Raw genomic sequence first — 21628 nt, 5'->3', positions numbered from 1 at the left:
AGTGTTCTTTTTTATTTATGTATTGAATGAAAGAGTCCTTTTAAAGGGCTAGTATTAATCACAAATCTCTTAAAGGGATATAAAAGCCAATTTTTTTCTTTCATGATTCAGATACGGCATAATTTTAAGCAACTTTCTAATATACTCCTATTATGAATTTTTCTTCATTCTCTTGCCATCTTTATTTAAAAATGTAAGTTTTCTAACTGGCCCATTTTTTTTTCAACACCTGGGTAGCTCTTTCTGATTGGTGGCTATATATATATATTTACCTATATTTAGCCACCAATCAGCAAGCACTACTCAGGAGCTGAACTAAAAATTGGCCATCTTCTAAGCTTTACATTCCTGATTTTTAAATAAAGATACCAAGAGAACGGAGACAATTTGATAATAGGAGAAAATTAGATAATTGCTTAAAATTGCATGCTGTATCTAAATAATGAAAGAAAAAAATTGAGTTTCATATCCCTTTAACTGATGATCTAGGGATTTTTTACAGTTGAAAAGGATTTTTGAAAGAAAAAAAGAGAACTGGGCTTTTAAGGAACAGCATTTCTTATGTTCACTCTCACCAATTTTCAAAATACTACTACAATGGTGTAAACATAAAATCCTTGAATATGCACTCACTACACTTATAAAGATTAATTTACGTTAACTTATAGCTTTTATATAAACAAATACAGTAGTAATGTTTCAGTTAGACTTATCTAATAGTGAAAAAACTTTTTCTTTGCTTAATTATCAGCTAATTAAAGCTTCATGTACGAGCATTGTGCTTACAATTTTAAATCCAATTTAAGAAATAGGTCAGTAGGTTCCTCTGTTAAAAGTACATTACAAACGTATTTTTTTTGTATAAAAAATGTGCTTTGTCCCACACTTTTTAGTGATGCCAAAAAAGCAAAATCTGTAACTTAGGTTTTCAAAATGCTGCAAATTGCCTAAACCAGGTATTTGATTTACAGTAGAGATGTTCATTCTTTTCGGACAAATGCACATTTGCAACGGAAATCTGAATGAATACGCCAACAAAAATAAAGAAAACAAATAAATTCTGAGGAAAGTCATCAGTATTCATTTGTTTCTCTCGAGAGCACATTAAGGTAAGGTAAGTATTGTAGCTACCGGTGAACTTTATACTTGTAGCTCTGAAACATTTACATTCATTTTAGCAGGGGGGGAGTAAATGTTTGATTTTTGTTTATTTTAAAACTAAACGAAAACCGAATAGTGCAGGAAATTAGTATTCGAGAAAACGGATTTCCCTGAATATACGAAACAAAAATTTCATCCAAAATTTTTTTTCTTCCCTGTACATCTCTAATTTATAATACTTGAAGGTTACAGATTTTGGGATCCATGTATTAAGCAGCTGCCACGAAGCCCTTACAGATAAAAATCACCCAAACACGTTAGTTCGGGGTGATTGATAATAGGAGTAAATTAGAAAGTTGCTTAAAATTGCATGCTCTATCTGAATCACAAAAGAAAACAATTGGGTTTAGTGTCCCTTTAAATCACTGTTAAGCAGATGTGTTTTTTTTTGCTTTTTTTAAACTGTAATGTATGACATCATCTCAAGATTTTCTCTAACAGATATTTTTATTTGTTTATTTGCAGCTAGATACATTGGTTGCTACATGGATGATACTCGGCAGAGAACGCTTCGTGGAGTGTCGTTTTTTGACTACAAAAAAATGACAGTGTTTCGTTGCCAGGACAACTGTGCTGAAAGGTAGGATAGGGATTGGTGAAGAGAAAAGAGCTTTATTACTTTGTGCACATCAACAGATTCTTTTCTTCTGCCAGTTCTGAATTCTACATTACTGTTTCGCCTACATGTATTATAAAATGTGTCTACTATGATTAATGTGAAGACTTCTCACAGGCTATTGGACTAAATTGTTTGTGAGTTGTCTTTTAGAACTCAGATATACATTGCCAAAAATATTTTCTAGTAGTTACGACAAGGATTCAGACACTTCTTAATTGCATCTTATTTTGTTCCTGCAATATTGCAAAAGAGCTTACATCATTGAAAAATATATTGCAGTCTGCTTTTATATTATGAAAACTATCCTTAGGGTTTGTAAACTGCTATACTTTTGCAAAATAATAAAGCAGCTTTGTAATAATCCTGATCACCTCCCAGAATTGTCTGGGTGAAGGGAGGTAAAAAATATTCCAAAACTAATTACATGACTGTATTTTATTAAATAAATTCAATGATTCTAATTGGTTTGAAGGCCCAGTCTGTCTTATAATTCTAAAGCAAGTGTATAATGAGTTAGGTAATTGTCCACACAGTTGAACCATAACTGCTGCTATTCATACTATAAATGTACCTAAACATGTTGTCCCGATTTGAACAATGTACTTTAATTCTGAACCCATTGGCCCAACTGTCCTACTGCATTTTAACCAAATTATCCTATTCTATTTTTTCCCAGCTCACTTTAAACTTAACTGCAACCTTACCCCTTTACAAAGATCACTAATGGCTGACCTGATCCACTGCAAATTTACCCTAACCATAATCTCACCATCACACTTACCTCTTATGATTAATTCAATCCCTCCACCAATCTTATCCTACTGCAATTAGAAGAGTGTAGAAGCTCAGTTTTGCCCCCAATCAGGATTGTTAATTTTTCTGTAAATAGAGGAGGAAGCCTTTACAACCTCCAGAACTTGGCAAGGATATAATTAAGTTGGACTCAGAATCAAAGAAAGTTAAAGACAAAATGTTGACTATTAATAGCAATGGGGGAAAAACACATAGGAGAGGGGTTATGTGGGGATCATTCTAGTTTAGGGTATCACATAGTGGTTTTAGAGTATAGGTGTGCAGTGAGGGGAGAATGCAGTTAGGGTTAATTGCACTGGTAATGTAATGCTCGTGGGATAATCCACTATCAGACCGAACTCGGCCAGTAGTCTTCTTATCCCGGCGTCGAGCCGGAATTATAGGGAATAGCCCAGAGCAGAGAAAATTTGCAAGATGAGGTAAGTGGTACTCACTATAGGCAGGATAGTCAACAGGCAGGGAATCAGAGGAAGGTAGTTCAAGGGTTAACCACCATAATGGTCAAGCAGGCAGGGTTTGGCAACAGTAAGGCAGTCCAAAGGTAAACCACTAGAATGGTCAAGCAGGTAGGGTTTGGCAATGAAATGGCAGTCCAAAGGTAAACCACTAGAATGGTCAGGCAGGCAAGGTTTTGGCAATGGTAAGGCAATCCAGTATTTAGGGGTTAAACAAGCAGAGTAGTCAGACAGGCAGAGTTCATTAAGTGTGAGGCAATCCAGTACTTTAGGGGTTAAGCAAGCAGAGTAGTCAGACAGGCAGAGTTCATTAACAGTGAGGCAATCCAGTACTTTAGGTGTTAAGCAAGCAGAGTAGTCAGACAGGCAGAGTTCATTAACAGTGAGGCAATCCAGTACTTTAGGTGTTAAGCAAGCAGAGTAGTCAGACAGGCAGAGTTCACATCACCGTTGCATGCAACAGGAGCCGACACAGCCCTTGACAATGAGCAGGGAAACAGGTGCCATGCCCCTAGCAACAGCTAGAGTGGCGCATTCTGACATAGCCCACCTCTCAAGGGTTCCCTCTGGGAACAAGAGTTGGCTTCAAAGGATGAGCAGCAAGGAATCCGGAGACTAAAGATGAAGCATGCACATCAGAATAACCCTTTCAATGTACAAGATATTGCAGTTGTCTGTGCCTGTATCTGGAGTCCAGGATCTTAGCAACCTCATATTCAGGGTCGCCATGGACCAGGAGTGGAGGAGGAGGAGCACTGAGTTGGGTATATCTATTCTTGATGTAAGGCTTAAGTAGTGATATGTGGAAAACTGGGTGTATATGCAACGTTTTGGGCAAGGCCAGTTTGTAGGCAACAGGAGACAGTCTTTTCATGACTTTGTAAGGACCAATAAACCTAGGCCCCAATTTGTGACATGGTTGACGTAGACAAATATGTCGAGTAGAGACCCAAACACGTTCACCTACCGAGATGGCACATACAGAAGCTTTATGATGATTAGCAAACTTCTTGTATCTAGAGACAGCTGATCGTAGCTGTGATCGAATACGCTGCCAATGAGTGGTAAGTTCAGTAACGTGTCGGTCAGCAGCAAAAACCAGGGGACTAAGCAGAAAGAGGGAAGACACGAGGTTCATATCCTGCTGTGGCTTGAAATGGAGAACATCGAAGAGAAGAGTGCCAATGAGTGTTTCTTGCAAGCTCAGCTAGGGGTAACAACTCAGAGCAGTTGGTATGGAGAGAATTGACAAAGGCTCTAAAGTAGGCTTTGAGATCCTGGTTTACTCTCTCAGTTAGTCCATTGGTCTGAGGATGGTAGCCAGAAGACAAGGAAACAGTGGAAACCACAATCCAGATAATTGTATGATGGTCAGAAGGAGGAAGGTCCACAATGAAATTCATTGTTATGTGCGTCCATGGTTGTTTGTGAATGGACAATGGTTGGAGCAAGCTGGGAGGCAAGGATTGGGGAGTTTTGTTGGCAGCACAAGTTATGCAGGCTTTCCCATAATCCTGAGCATCAGACTTCATAGTAGGCCACTATAAATGTTGGGAAAGATGCTTAAAAGTCCTTGTCAAACCAGGATGTCCATTGGTCTGAGGATGGTAGCCAGAAGACAAGGAAACAGTGGTTCCAATTAACTTACAAAAAGCTCTCCAGAAAATAAAGATGAACTGTGGACCTCTGTTGGAAACAATATTCACAGGAATGTCATGAAGTCGTACCACATGCAAGAGAAAAAGAAACGATAATTCTCGGGCAGAAGGCAGTTTTGTTAAGGGTACAAAATGAGCCAGTCTGGAAAACAGATCCACCACAACCCAGATAACTGTATGGTGGTCAGAAGGAGGAAGGTCCACAATGAAATCCATTGCTATGTACGTCCATGGTTGTTTGGGAATGGACATTGGTTGGAGCAAGCGGGGAGGCAAGGATTGGGGATTTTTGTTGGCAGCACAAGTTATGCAGGCTTTCACATAATTCTGAGCATCAGGCTTCATAGTAGGCCACTATACATGTTGGGAAAGACGCTTAAAAGTCCTTGTCAAACCAGGATGTCCTGATAGTTTACTATCATCAGCCCAGGATAGCACAGGACTGTGTAGGTTCAGAGGTAAAAAAAAGATATTGGAAGCCACGGGGGCTTCAGGAGGTTTACTAGACTGGGCACGTTGCAGTCTTTGAAGAAGAGTGGTGTTCAGTTGAGCAACCACACAGGTGGGAGGTATGATGTGTTCAATAGGAGCTTCAGAGGAATCACTTGAGTGAGGAAACTGACGGGAAAGGGCTTGGCAATGATAAGGCAGTATAAAGGTAAACCACTAGAATGGTCAGGCAGGCAGGGTTTTGGCAACGGTAAGGCAATCCAGTATTTGGGGGTTAAACAAGAAGAGTAATCAGACAGGCAGAGTTCATTAACAGTGAGTAAATTCAGCCCTTTTTGGGTTAAGCAAGCAGAGTAGTCAGACAGGCAGAGTTAAGGGTTACGCAAGCAGAGTAGTCAGACAGGTAGCGTTCAATAACATTATGGCAATCCAGTACTTTAGGGGCTAAGCAGGCAGAGTAGCCAGACAGGCAGAGTTAAATAACGTTATAGCAATCCAGTATACAGTAATAATAATCACACCCAGGAGCACAAAAAGTAACACCTATACTTGGGCAGTGAAAGGTAGACAGTGAGCAACTTACATAGGCACAGGATTCATGCCACAGGAGATCCTGAATAGCTTCAGAGTGAGAGGAGCATGCTGCAATGATGCCACCGCCGCGCGTAAAAAGAGCCGACACAGCCCTTGACAACGAGCAGGGAGGCAGGTGCCGTGCCCCTAGCAACAGCTAGAGCAGCAAAGCGTGAAATAGCCCCCCTCTCAAGGGTTCCCTCCGGGAACCAGAGTTGGCTTTAAAGGATGAGCAACAAGGAATCCAGAGACCAAAGAGGAAGCATGCACATCAGAATAACCTTTCCATTTTACAAGATATTGCAGTTGTCTGTGCCTGTATCTGGAGTCCAGGATCTTAGCAACCTCATATTCAGGGTCGCCATTGACCAGGAGTGGAGGAGGAGGAGTACTGACTCAGGTATATCTATTTTTGATGTAAGGCTTGAGTAGTGAGATGTGGAAGACTGAGTGTATACGCAGAGTTTTGGGCAAGGCCAGTTTGTAGGTTATTAGGCAACAGGAGACTTTTCATGACTTTGTAAGGACCGATAAACCTAGGCCCCAATTTGTGCCAGGGTTGATGTAGACGAATATGTTGAGTAGAGACCCAAACACGTTCACCTACCGAGATGGCACGTACAGAAGCTCTATGATGATCAGCAAACTTCTTGTATCTAGAGACAGCTGATCGTAGCTCAGAGCGAATACGTTGCCAATAAGTGGTAAGTTCAGTAGCGTGTCGGTCTGCAGCAGAAACCCCAGTGGACTAAGCAGAAAGAGGGAAGACATATATCCTGCTGTGGCTTGAAATGGAGAACATCAAAGAGAAGAGTGCCAATGAGTGTTTCTTGCCAGCTCAGCTAGGGGTAACAACTCAGAGCAGTTGGTATGGAGAGAATTGACAAAGGCACTAAGGTAGGCTTTGAGATCCTGGTTTACTCTCTCAGTTAGTCCATTGGTCTGAGGATGGTAGCCAGAAGACAAGGAAACAGTGGTTCCAATCAACTTACAAAAAGCTCTCCAAAAAGTAGAGATGAACTGTGGACCTCTGCCGGAAACAATATTCGCAGGAATGCCATGAAGTTGTACCACATGCAAGAGAAAAATAAATGATAATTCTCAGGCAGAAGGCAGTTTTTTTTAAGGGTACAAAATGAGCCAGTCTGGAAAACCGATCCACCACAATCCAGATAATTGTATGATGGTCAGAAGGAGGAAGGTCCACAATGAAATTCATTGTTATGTGCGTCCATGGTTGTTTGTGAATGGACAATGGTTGGAGCAAGCTGGGAGGCAAGGATTGGGGAGTTTTGTTGGCAGCACAAGTTATGCAGGCTTTCCCATAATCCTGAGCATCAGACTTCATAGTAGGCCACTATAAATGTTGGGAAAGATGCTTAAAAGTCCTTGTCAAACCAGGATGTCCTGAGAGTTTACTATCATGAGCCTAGGATAGCACAGGAGTGCATAGCTTAAGAGGTACAAAAAAGATATCGGAAGTCACGGGGGCTTCAGGAGGTTTACTAGACTGGGCACATTGCAGTCTTTTAAGAAGGGTGGTATTCAGTTGAGCAACCACACAGGTGGGAGGTATGATGTGTTCAATAGGAGCTTCAGATAAATAGCTTGAGTGAAAAAGGGCGTCAGCCTTTTTGTTTTTGGTCCCAGGAAAATAAGAGACCACAAAGTTAAAATGGGAAAAGAACAAGGCCCAGGATTGCGTCGATGAGCAGTCTCTAGGTAAGTCAGATTCTTGTTTTCAGTGAAAATCTGAATGGGATTGGCAGTGCCCTCTAACCAATTATGCCATTCAGTCAAGGCCATCTTTATGGCTAAGAGTTCACGATTACCCACATCGTAATTCCTCTGCAGGAGTAAAGCGTTTATAGAAAAAGGCTATAAGGTGTGACTTGAAAGTTAAAGGATCCCTTTGGGTTAGAACTGCTCCAGCCCCTATATCAGAGGCATCAACCTCTAAAGGGAATTGTAGGTCAGGATGGTGGAGCACAGGAGCAGAGCAAAAAGCCTTCTTTAGATGAGAGAAGGCATTTATGGCTTCAGGAGGCCAATGTTTACTGTCTTTTCAATTCAATGAGTGGAGCGACAGTTTGAGAAAAGTTCTTTATAAACTTGCGGTAATATTTGGAGAAGCCCAAGAACCTCTGTAATTCCTTTAATGAAGTAGGTTGAGGCCATTTTAAAACTGCGGTGAGTTTACCGGGATCCATGGCAAAACCCTCCTTCGAGATGACATAACCAAGGAACTGGATCTGAACTTGGTCAAACTCACATTTTTTTAGTTTGGCTATCAAATAATTGTCTCTGAGACGTTAAAGTACCTGTCTCATGTGTTTATAATGCTCCTCCAGAGAGGAAGAGAAAATAAGGATGTCATCCAAGTAGACGATGACAGTGCGATTGAAGAGGTCACAGAAGACATCATTGACAAATGCCTGGAAAACTGCAGGGGCATTGCAAAGCCCAAAGAGCATTACGAGGCATTCATAATGCCCTAATCTTGTGTTGAAGGTGGTCTTCCATTCGTGGACAGGGAAGATACAAATCAGATTGTATGCCCCACGTAAATCCAGCTTGGTGAAGAAGCGAGCATTCTGGAGTGAGTCATACAGTTCAGTGATCAAAGGAATAGGATAGCAATTATTGATAGTTATGTTGTTCAAGGCTCTGTAGTCGATAAGGGTCTGAGCCCACCATCCTTCTTACTGATGAAAAAGAAGCCTGCGCCAGCAGGAGAGGAGGAAGTGCGAATGAAACCTTTAGCAAGGCTCTCTTGGATGTACTCCTCCATGGATTTTGTTTCAGCTTTGGAGATTGGATAAGTCTTCCCTTTAGGAAGTGGGGGTCCGGGAAAGAGGTCAATTTTGCAGTCATAAGGACAGTGGGGTGGCAGCACGTCAGCTGTTTTCTTCTCAAACAAGTCTGCATATACTGAGGGAAGGTTTGAAGGAGTATGTATACTGGCTATGGGGATGAGGAGCAGAGGAGTGACTTTAGCAAGGCAGGAGTGGAAACAGGAGGTACCACAGGAGGCCAGTTGTCCAGTGGTGCCATCCAGAGTAGTTATTTTGAGAAAATCTCTTTTCTGCAGAAGAGGCAAGCCAGCTTGAATCATAAAACGGTGATCCAAAAATTTTCCAGCTGCCCCTGAATCAGTGAAGACTTGAGTGTGGACAATATTCTGATGGAAGGTAAGGGTAACAGGTACCAGAATCTGAGAGGAGTGAGGGGATTTAGTAGTGATCATGCTTAGAGGTACCCCAGTGTCATCCTCTAAGCATTGGCTTTTCCCGGCCGAAAGCCAAAATTCTTTAATTGGTGGGAGTTAGAACCACAATAAAAGCATAGTCTCAATCTCCTTCTTCTCTGTCTTTCAGACTCTGTGGGTTTGAAGGAGGTGAGATCCATGAGTTCCTCTACAGGGGTAACTGGAGATCTTGAAGGGGTAGAGGATACTGCAGAAACCGGACGAATAGAAGGACGGGAGGGAAGGACCCTCCGAGTTCTGTCTCTCTTTGCTTGTCTTTCATAAAAGCGAGAGTCCAGACTGATAAAAAGTGTTATAAAGTCCTACAAAGAAGAAGGAATATCACGATAAGTGAGTTCATCTTTGATGTGTTGATGCAGACCCCTCCTAAAGGCTGCCTTGAGAGTACTGCTATCCCAAGTGGTCTCAAGTGCCAAGGTGCGACAGCAAATTGTGCCGCAGTTCTATTGCGCTGGCGGAGATCCAGGAGAGAAGGTGAGAGGATCGTTACAGAAGTGCAGCCTGCACTGGTTAAGAAAACCCCTACAATCAATAGTACCTTCATATTTGTCAGGCAATGGTATCCGGGGTATGCTTCCAGAAGCAGGGGAAGAAGCCGCAGTACTAGGAGCAGAGCTGCAACCAGTGAAGAGAGTTGAGCGGTTATAGCCTCTAGTTTTGAAATCCACACTCTGCAATTGTGTGGTATGGGTTCCCAACATCTGTCTTTGAAGATAAACTGCTCTTGCTACCTCTTTTGGCTCCATGGCCCAAGTATAATGTAATGCTCGTGGGATCATCCACTATCAGATCGAACTCGGCCAGTAGTCTTCTTATCCCGGCGTCAAGCCGGAATGATAGGGAATATCCCAGAGCAGAGAAAGTTTGCAAGATGAGGTAAGCGATACTCACTATAGGCAGGATAGTCTTTAGCGACAACAGGCAGGGAATCAGAGGAAGGTAGTTCAAGGGTAAACCACTAGAATGGTCAGGCAGGCAGGGTTTGGCAATGGTAAGGCAGTCCAAAGGTAAACCACTAGAATGGTCAGGCAGGCAGGGTTTTGGCAACGGTAAGGTAATCCACTATTTAGGAGTTAAACAAGCTGAGTACTCAGACAGGCAGAGTTCATTAACAGTGAGACAATCCAGCACTTTAGGAGTTAAGCAAGCAGAGTAGTCAGACAGGCAAAATTAATTAACAGTGATGCAATCCAGTACTTTAGGGGTTAAGCAAGCAGAGTAGTCAGACAGGCAGAGTTCATTAACAGTGAGGCAAACCAGTACTTTAGGGGTTAAGCAAGCAGAGTAGTCAGACAGGCAGAGTTCAATAACGTTATGGCAATCCAATATACAGTAATAATAATCACACCCAGAAGCACACAAAGTAACACCTATACTTGGGCAGTGATAGGTAGACAGTGAGCAACTTACATAGTCGCAGGATTGGCGCCACAGGAGATCCTGACCGGCTTCAGAGTGAGAGGAGCGTGCAGCGTTGAAGTCACCGCCGCACGCTGCAGGAGCCGGCATAGCCCTTGACAATGAGCAGGGAAGCAGATGCCGTGCCCGTAGCAACAGCTAGAGCGGTGCGGCGTGACAGGTGAAGAGTCAGGAAATATTTGAGGTTATTTTAATGGGGGAGATAACAAGATTAATAGCACTGGATAAAAATGGGTATGATATTAGAGTAATCAAGGTTAAAGAGTGAAAGTGAATCAATTTGATTATAGTTGAATGTATGCTGTTTGTTTTAAAGTGCAGTCAAGGATTAGGGCACCATTATTTAAATGAGTAGAAATTAGCAGCTGTGAGGAAATGAGAAAGTGTGGTTAGGGTTATGGTGGAGGGGGATTTGTCCCACAAAGTTGAAACATCTCTGAAATGTTTGTTTCTTATAATTCAATTTTAAAGGAGCAGGGTTTGGGGTTTGGAGCTTTGAGGTGTAGGTGTTTGACTTAAGTGTGAGTTATAAGGGACCAATGTGATGGGTTTCAAAGAGCTAATTCCCCTTTAGGCATAATGGCAGCACTAAGGAAAACAAGTATATTGTACAGGAACAGGAACTGAATTCTGTGGAGCTGGACATAGGACTTGGATTCTGTGGAGCTGTAAACAGGACTTGGATGCTGTGGACCTGTGCACAGGACTTGGATGCTGCAGATCTGTTCACAGGACTTGGATACTGTGAGCTGTACACAGAACTTGGATGCTGGGGATCTGTACATAGGAGCACAAGACTTGAAAAGTGCTTGCACCGGGGCAAGGGAGTACCCGCACAGGGGCCTTGGAGAGGAAGAATGCCCTCACTGGGGCATTGGACATGAGAAATGCCTATTTCAGGGCTTATACAGGATGAATGTACATGCCTAGGATCAGAGAAATGCCTGCACCAAGTCTTTAGACCAGAAGAATGCCCACACTGGTGCCTTAAATAGGTGAACATACACTGGAACAGGGTCTGTTGCCTTGGCAGGTAAGTAAACACTGGGAAAGGAATGTGCCTTGGCACTAGAGCATACACTGGAATAGGGCCTGTGCTTTTGCAGTAGAGCATCCACTGGAATAGGGTCTTTACCTTGGCAGGGGAGAGTACACTGGAACAGGGTCTGGGCCTTAGCAGGTGAGCATGAACTGGAACATGATCTGTGCCTTGGTAGGTTTACATTCACCGGTAGAAATGGTAAGCAGGATCCGCAGGCAGTATAGAGGTCAGACAGGCCGAGGTCAGGTTCAAGCCAGAAGTCAGGAAATGAGGTATCAGTTCAATCTTTCATAGTACATGGGGGTAAATTGGACGGATAGTCGAAAGTAATGCCAGGTTCAGCAGCCATGAAGACCAATGACAACTGAGAGCAGATATATGAAGAGAGAGGCAAAAACAAAGGGTTGAACCACAATATCAGGGCACGGAGGAGACTGCGAAGCAGCCTTAAGTAGTCCCAGGCAAATTTGATAAGCAATTGATAGACAGATATACAGATGCAGAAACTATTCAATAAAGCTGACTAGACATACTTTAAGGAAATAAGCAAAACTTGGCCAAAGACTCTGCTTCTCATTCATGATAATTTGTTATTGAAAATCTAGAAAAAAAAATTGTTGTTCTGGAACCAGAAAACCGTTAATTGAATAAGGGACGAAACAGAGTGACATTGCTCAAATTCCAAAGCATAATAGTTCACTGTGCAAAAACTGCTTGTTCAGCAATAGGTGCTATTGGCTTCTATTCCTATGCTAAGTCTTGAATTATTCTATCAAAGCTACAACATTCTATATAAATAAATATAACCAAATATAAATATAGTGATTTATGAAATATGCGAAATGATTATACAAGAAAAAAAAACACTGAATAGTCTGATAGATTGGAATGCTGATATTGACTTCTGTTGTTGTAAATTACAGATGGATAATTGGCAGTCAGAGTGCCAAATGTGTGTTTTAATTCATACAAATTTACCAATATATACTTTATTAAAAAACAATCAAACAATTTTCATACTAACTATGTACATCTTATGTACATAGTTTTTTTATTATTATTTATTTTTTGAGGATTAAAAATAAACATACAGGAATCCCACTGTGTGGAAAAAAAAAAAAAAATATATATATATATATATATATATATATATATATATATATATATATATATATATATATATATATATATATATACAGGCAATATGTTCCATAACATTGAAATTACATATAAGCAAATGGGAACATAAATGCAAAATAAAGTAGAATACAATAATGTAGCCAACTATCTGAGTGGTACCTGTAGAATAGAACTAAAAAAATATATATATATATATCAAATGCTAATCCTCAGTTTTCCACCTCCATGACACAAGTGAGGCCATTTTTAAGCTTCAAACGCATCAATTATGAAGAATAACAGGAGGGTTACGATATTATAAGGTCACTTTTAGATCTTTTGAGTACTATTGAAACAATTCAACCATAGATATGACATATACATACATCTAGTTTATGTAGTATATATAACCATCAAAAATAGGGGAAGGGATAATGTTAATATAAAGAAGCTTAATATAGTTTAGATATAAACAAATCAGGTGATATAAGAGTATATAGAAGAATAGCTGTCTGTTTAGTAAGATGTGATGTGCAAAAATATTATCCTGCATGTTTAATACGGGATATAAACTATGACAGGATAGTAGACTAAAGTAAGAACATCAGTAATGACACCTAGTCTTCATATATTATCAACAGCTGAATAAAATATCCAAATAGGTTGTTGCATTATTCACTTATCACGAGGTCTCAAACCACCTATAGTAATCAGTATAAATACTTGCTTCTTAAGAATAAAATACGTGAATTTAAAATTAGAGGGAAAAGTTTCTTGGAATCTGCGTAATCTGTGATAAACACAAATGTAGGGAGGGCGGAGCTAAATTTAGAGGAGCTATAGTTATGTGGAAGGTAGAAATATTATAACTGGATGGAGGCCATTGTGCAAAGGTTTCCTCTCATCCCTAGAGGGATATATGTATAGTATATCCCTGCAGGATAAGACAAAAGTAGTCATGTTAAAATAGGAGCAATAAAACATATGCAACGAGTAGGCAGATCCCTCTTAGACTATGTGTATTAAGATTATGGGGGGTAGTTATCAAGCCGTCTACTTTCCTGCCTTCGCCGGCTCAATACGCCCGCCTAAGCTCGCCTACCTTCGCCGCCGCGGACCTGAATACGTTCGCCTAAGTTATCAAATAAAGCTGTCAAAAAGCCGCGCACCAAGTACGGGGCAATGAGCAGCGGACTGTGAGAGTTATCACTCATCCGATCTCGCTGCTCTTAGGCTTTTTCACAGCTTTATTGCTAGCCTGTCACTAAGCACCCACACTAAACTACACTGTTCTATCCCCTATACCGGCGCCCCCCACAACTAAATAAAGTTACTAACCCCTAAACTGCCACTCCTAGACCCTGCCGCAACTCTGATAAATGTTTTAACCCCTAAACCGCCGCTCCTAGACCCTGCCGCAACTGTGATAAATGTATTAACCCCTAAACCGCCGCTCCTAGACCCTGCCGCAACTGTGATAAATGTATTAACCCCTAAACCACCGCTCCCGGACACCGCTGCCACCTACATTATACCTAGTAACCCCTATCCTGCCCCCCCTATACCTTCGCCCTCTATAATAAAGTTATTAACCCCTATCCTGCTGATCCCGCACCTCGCCGCAACTAAATAAATAGTTTAACCCCTAAACCGCCACTCCCTGAACCCGCCGCAACCTATATTAAATTTATTAACCCCTATCCTGCCCCCCCTACACTGTCGCCACCTATAATAAATTTATTAACCCCTATCCTGCCCCCCTACACTGTCGCCACCTATAATAAATTTATTAACCCCTATCCTGCCCCCCCTACACCGTCGCCACCTATAATAAATTTATTAACCCCTATCCTGCCCCCCACTACACCGCCGCCACTGTAATAAAATTATTAACCCCTAAACCTAAGTCTAACCCTAACCCTAACGCCCCCCTAACTTAAATATTAATTAAATAAATCTAAATAATATTTCTCTTATTAACTAAGTTAATCCTATTTAAAACTAAATACTTACCTGTAAAATAAACCCTAATATAGCTACAATATAAATAATAATTATATTGTAGCTATCTTAGGATTTATTTTTATTTTACAGGTAACTTTCAATTTATTTTAACTAGGTACAATAGCTATTAAATAGTTATTAACTATTTAATAGCTTACCTAGCTAAAATAAAGAGAAATGTACCTGTAAACTAAAAACTAACCTAAGTTACAATTACACCTAACACTACACTATACTTTAATAAATTATTCCTATTTAAAACTAAATACTTACCTGTAAAATAAACCCTAAGATAGCTACAATATAATTAATAATTACATTGTGGCTATCTTAGGCCTAGATTTGGAGTTTGGCGTTAGCCGTGAAAACCAGCGTTAGAGGCTCCTAACGCTGGTTTTAGGCTACCTCCGGTATTTGGAGTCACTCAAAAAAGGGTCTAACGCTCACTTTTCAGCCGCGACTTTTCCATACCGCAGATCCCCTTACGTCAATTGCGTATCCTATCTTTTTAATGGGATCTTTCTAACTCTGGTATTTAGAGTCGTGTCTGAAGTGAGCGTTAGACATCTAACGACAAAACTCCAGCCGCAGGAAAAAAGTCAGTAGTTAAGAGCTTTCTGGGCTAACGTCGGTTTATAAAGCTCTTAACTACTGTACTCTAAAGTACACTAACACCCATAAACTACCTATGTACCCCTAAACCGAGGTCCCCCCACATCGCCGCCACTCGATTACATTTTTTTAACCCCTAATCTGCCGACCGCCACCTACGTTATACTTATGTACCCCTAATCTGCTGCCCCTAACACCGCCGACCCCTATATTATATTTATTAACCCCTAACCTGCCCCCCACAACGTCGCCTCCACCTGCCTACACTTATTAACCCCTAATCTGCTGAGCGGACCGCACCGCTATTATTATAAAGTTATTAACCCCTAATCCGCCTCACTAACCCTATAATAAATAGTATTAACCCCTAATCTGCCCTCCCTAACATCGCCGACACCTAACTTCAAACATTAACCCCTAATCTGCTGACTGGAGCTCACCGCTATTCTAATAAATGTATTAACCCCTAAAGCTAAGTCTAACCCTAACACTAACACCCCCCTAAGTTAAATATAATTTAAATCTAACGAAATTAATTAACTCTTATTAAATAAATTATTGCTATTTAAAGCTAAATACTTACCTGTAAAATAAATCCTAATATAGCTACAATATAAATTATAATTATATTATAGCTATTTTAGGATTTATATTTATTTTACAGGTAACTTTGTATTTATTTTAACCAGGTACATAGCTATTAAATAGTTAAGAACTATTTAATAGCTAAAATAGTTAAAATAATTACAAAATTACCTGTAAAATAAATCCTAACCTAAGTTACAATTAAACCTAACACTACACTATCAATAAATTAATTAAATAAACTACCTACAATTACCTACAATTAACTTAACACTACACTATCAATAAATTAATTAAATACAATTCCTACAAATAAATACAATTAAATAAACTAGCTAAAGTACAAAAAATAAAAAAGAACTAAGTTACAAAAAATAAAAAAATATTTACAAACATCAGAAAAATATTACAACAATTTTAAACTAATTACACCTACTCTAAGCCCCCTAATAAAATAACAAAGCCCCCCAAAATTAAAAAATGCCCTACCCTATTCTAAATTACTAAAGTTCAAAGCTCTTTTACCTTACCAGCCCTGAACAGGGCCCTTTGCGGGGCATGCCCCAAGAAGTTCAGCTCTTTTGCCTGTAAAAAAAACATACAATATCCAAGCCCCCCAACATTACAACCCACCACCCACATACCCCTAATCTTACCCAAACCCCCCTTAAATAAACACTAAGCCCCTGAAGATCTTCCTACCTTGTCTTCACCTCAACGGGTTCAACGATCTGTCCAGAAGAGCTCCTCCGATGTCCTGATCCAAGCCCAAGCGGGGGGCTGAAGAGGTCCATGATCCGGCTGAAGTCTTCATCCAAGCGGGGCAGAAGAGGTCTTCCATCCGATTGAAGTCTTCATCCAAGCGGGATCTTCTATGGTCATCCATCCGGAGCGGAGCGGCAGGATCCTGAAGACCTCCGACGCGGAACATCCATCCTGGCCAACGACTGAACGACGAATGAAGGTTCCTTTAAATGACGTCATCCAAGATGGCGTCCCTCGAATTCCGATTGGCTGATAGGATTCTATCAGCCAATCGGAATTAAGGTAGGAATATTCTGATTGGCTGATGGAATCAGCCAATCAGAATCAAGTTCAATCCGATTGGCTGATCCAATCAGCCAATCAGATTGAGCTCGCATTCTATTGGCTGTTCCGATCAGCCAATAGAATGCGAGCTCAATCTGATTGGCTGATCGGATCAGCCAATCGGATTGAACTTGATTCTGATTGGCTGACTTGGATGAAGACTTCAATCGGATGGAAGACCTCTTCTGCCCCGCTTGGATGAAGACTTCAGCCGGATCATGGACCTCTTCAGCCCCCCGCTTGGGCTTGGATCAGGACATCGGAGGAGTTCTTCTGGACAGATCGTTGAACCCGGTGAGGTGAAGAAAAGGTAGGAAAATCTTCAGGGGCTTAGTGTTAGGTTTATTTAAGGGGGGTTTGGGTAAGATTAGGGGTATGTGGGTGGTGGGTTGTAATGTTGGGGGGCTTGGGTATTGTATGTTTTTTTTTACAGGCAAAAGAGCTGAACTTCTTGGGGCATGCCCCGCAAAGGGCCCTGTTCAGGGCTGGTAAGGTAAAAGAGCTTTGAACTTTAGTAATTTAGAATAGGGTAGGGCATTTTTTTATTTTGGGGGGCTTTGTTATTTTATTAGGGGGCTTAGAGTAGGTGTAATTAGTTTAAAATGGTTGTAATATTTTTCTGATGTTTGTAAATATTTTTTTATTTTTTGTAACTTAGTTCTTTTTTATTTTTTGTACTTTAGCTAGTTTATTTAATTGTATTTATTTGTAGGAATTGTATTTAATTAATTTATTGATAGTGTAGTGTTAGGTTAATTGTAGGTAATTGTAGGTAGTTTATTTAATTAATTTATTGATAGTGTAGTGTTAGGTTTAATTGTAACTTAGGTTAGGATTTATTTTACAGGTAATTTTGTAATTATTTTAACTATTTTAGCTATTAAATAGTTCTTAACTATTTAATAGCTATTGTACCTGGTTAAAATAAATACAAAGTTACCTGTAAAATAAATATAAATCCTAAAATAGCTATAATATAATTATAATTTATATTGTAGCTATATTAGGATTTATTTTACAGGTAAGTATTTAGCTTTAAATAGGAATAATTTATTTAATAAGAGTTAATTAATTTCGTTAGATTTAAATTATATTTAACTTAGGGGGGTGTTAGTGTTAGGGTTAGACTTAGCTTTAGGGGTTAATACATTTATTAGAATAGCGGTGAGCTCCAGTCGGCAGATTAGGGGTTAATGTTTGAAGTTAGGTGTCGGCGATGTTAGGGAGGGCAGATTAGGGGTTAATACTATTTATTATAGGGTTAGTGAGGCGGATTAGGGGTTAATAACTTTATAATAATAGCGGTGCGGTCCGCTCGGCAGATTAGGGGTTAATAAGTGTAGGCAGGTGGAGGCGACGTTGTGGGGGGCAGATTAGTGGTTAATAAATATAATATAGGGGTCGGCGATGTTAGGGCAGCAGATTAGGGGTACATAGGGATAATGTAAGTAGCGGCGGTTTACGGAGCGGCAGATTAGGGGTTAATAATAATATGCAGGGGTCAGCGATAGCGGGGGCGGCAGAATAGGGGTTAATAAGTGTAAGGTTAGGGGTGTTTAGACTCGGGGTACATGTTAGAGTGTTAGGTGCAGACGTAGGAAGTGTTTCCGCATAGCAAACAATGGGGCTGCGTTAGCAGCTGAACGCGGCTTTTTTGCAGGTGTTAGGTTTTTTTTCAGCTCAAACAGCCCCATTGTTTTCTATGGGAGAATCGTGCACGAGCACGTTTTTGAGGCTGGCCGCTTGCGTAAGCAACTCTGGTATCGAGAGTTGAAGCTGCGTTAAATATGCTCTACGCTCCTTTTTTGGAGCCTAACGCAGCCTTTATGTGGACTCTCAATACCAGAGTTATTTTTATGGTGCGGCCAGAAAAAAGCCGGCGTTAGCTACGCGGGTCTTTACCGACAAAACTCCAAAACTAGGCCTTAGGATTTATATTTATTTTACAGGTAAATTTGTATTTATTTTAGCTAGTTAGAATAGTTATTAAATAGTTATTAACTATTTAATAACTACCTAGCTAAAAGAAATACAAAATTACCTGTAAAATAAATCCTAACCTAAGTTACAATTAAACCTAACACTATACTATCATTAAATAAATTAAATAAACTACCTACAAATAACTACAATTAAATAGAATTACATAAACTAACTAAAGTACAAAAAATAAAAAAAGCTAAGTTACAAAAAATAAAAAAAATAAGTTACAAACATTTAAAAAATATGACAACAATTTTAAACTACTTACACCTAATCTAAGCCCCCTAATAAAATAACAAACCCACCCAAAATAAAAAAATGCCCTACCCTATTCTACATTAAAAAAGTTCAAAGCTCTTTTACCTTACCAGCCCTTAAAAGGGCCTTTTGTGGGGGCATGCCCCAAAGAGTTCAGCTCTTTTGCCTGTAAAAGAAAAATACAACCCCCTCAACATTAAAACCCACCACCCACATACCCCTAATCTAACCCAAACCCCCCTTAAAATAACCTAACACTAATCCCCTGAAGATCATCCTTCCTTTAGTCGTCTTCACTCAGCCGAGCCACCGATGGAACTGAAGAGGACATCCGGACCGGCAGAAGTGATCATCCAAGGGGCGCTGAAGAAATCTTCCATCCGATGAAGTGATCCTCCAAGCGGCGCTGAAGAAATATTCCATCCGGGCGATGTCATCTTTCAAGAGGCGCTGATGAAGTCTTCTATCCGGGCGAGGTCATCTTCGAAGCCGGGTCTTGAATCTTCATCCCGCCGACGCGGAACATCCTTTTTTCCCGACGGACTACCGACGAATGAAGGCTCCTTTAAGGGACGTCATCCAAGATGGCGTCCCTTCAATTCCGATTGGCTGATAGGATTCTATCAGCCAATCGGAATTAAGGTAGGAAAAATCTGATTGGCTGATTGAATCAGCCAATCAGATTCAAGTTCAATCCGATTGGCTGATCCAATCAGCCAATCAGATTGAGCTCGCATTCTATTGGCTGATCGGAACAGGGGAAAAACAGTCATAATCAGCATAATCAGTTCATACTTTGCGTTACTGTCATTTTGTGGGATTTCACCATAATTTAATGTTAAACACAGTTAGAATGAAATAAAGTTACGAAGCCTGCACATGCCAGATGGATGATCCATTGCAAGTTCCAGAACAAGCATTCTGATTGATTGTTTAAAAGTATCATTACAATATGATGGGGCTACTGAGGAGATTTTGAGGAACAATAGCTTCCTTTTCTGGGATGTTTATTGTTTATGTCTTATTTTTTTTCTCCAGCTTTTTCCAGATATCCTGTATAACTTTTAATTAATTCAGCATTTATGGATGTCCATTTAAGCTAACTGTCCTTTCTATCTGTCTTTCCTAAAGGCAAGTATTTTTAATGACATTTTCCCTGCTGACCACAATGACACTTCCTTAATTCACCATTCTTTTGCTTGTTTCTTCTGACACTATGTAAAATAGAGGCAGTATATTCATTTGTTCTGCATTAAATGCCCATACAGCAATTAGCAAATATTTTTGTATATATTTTTGAATATTTAACTATTTTTGAATGTCCTTCTTTCTTAAAAGGACATTAAACACGCCTTGATTTTGTGTTAAATTGTTCTTTTCCCACGTTCCCTAGAGGGGCTAAATAGCAATTCTGTAACCTGCAAATTTAATAGCTGGTTTAGGCAACTTTCAAAATTCTAGGTTTTTTTATGACTTTTTTTGTTCTTTCTAGAAAGTATAGTATAAAGCACATTTTTTTCATGAAAATTAGGTGTTTAATATACCTTTAAGTTATGCTAACAACTACAGCGATTAGTAAAACACATTTCCAAATATTTATGCATTAAAATGTGGCTGGTTGAAAATGTGTAAGGTATAAATGCCCCCCTACAGATGCTGATATACTAAAATTTGTTGAATTCCAGTTGGAAGTTTTAAATATCCCAGCATTATTTATTGTGCAACATATCACTGATCTGTAGACCTCTATGAAGGAATCCCAACTGATATATATCATAGATGCAGATGGGATTTTTTGGATATTACTACTGTGTAAAAAAATAATAAAATAAAAATGTCTGGGATACTAATTTACTTGCCTGTGATCTACTCTTATAAACAAGTAACAAATCTGGGCTTGGTCACATGGTATCTTAATTATCTTTGTTCAAATCTATAAACAATATGATTGTCTCTAGCAGTTTTTAAATTTATCAATACACATTTATTCTATAAGAATGCCATACTCTCTCTAAAATATGTGCTTTGGCAACAATCATTGAAATTTGGTATGCCAATTAAACTAATTTGAATTTGATTATGATATTAGAATTGATAATGAAATAAGTTGGTGATAAAGTGTATAAAGTTCTACCCACAACAAAAAAATGTCCCAGTCAGGTCAGTGTACAACTTTACAAAGTAGCTTTCTTTGTTTTTAACTAGGGGATATATGTACGCAGGGCTCGAGTTTGGAGCAGAGTGTTACTGTGGTCACAAAATAAAAGCCTTAAATGTCAGCGAGTCTGAATGTAACATGGAATGCAAGGGGGAGAAGAGCAACATTTGCGGAGGAGTAAATCGTCTCTCTATTTACCGACTAGAACTTACCCAGGAATCTGCAAGGAGGTGTGAGTACTGAAATCTTCATTTTAAATAGTACATCTTGAAAATGAACAATAAAAAATATTCTGCAATATAGAAAATGCCATGTGCATGCACGTTTTAATGTTTCACAAGAATTTTCATAATTTGTTACAA

General features: G+C 39.7%; 1 protein-coding gene across 1 annotated transcript in view; it reads left to right on the top strand.

Moving 5' to 3' along the window:
- Positions 1 to 21628, top strand: part of WSCD2 (WSC domain containing 2) — a 344950-nt gene that overhangs the window by 115108 nt on the left and 208214 nt on the right. Inside the window, exons 2-3 of the mRNA XM_053701694.1 lie at positions 1627 to 1741; positions 21314 to 21498. Of these exons, the coding sequence (XP_053557669.1) occupies positions 1627 to 1741; positions 21314 to 21498 (300 nt within the window). The remainder of the gene's footprint in view (positions 1 to 1626; positions 1742 to 21313; positions 21499 to 21628) is intronic.

This window comes from Bombina bombina, chromosome 2 (genome assembly GCF_027579735.1).
Source record: "Bombina bombina isolate aBomBom1 chromosome 2, aBomBom1.pri, whole genome shotgun sequence".
Classification (NCBI taxonomy): domain Eukaryota; kingdom Metazoa; phylum Chordata; class Amphibia; order Anura; family Bombinatoridae; genus Bombina; species Bombina bombina.
Note: the sequence above shows the minus strand (reverse complement) of the source record. Positions and strands in the feature narration are given on the sequence as shown.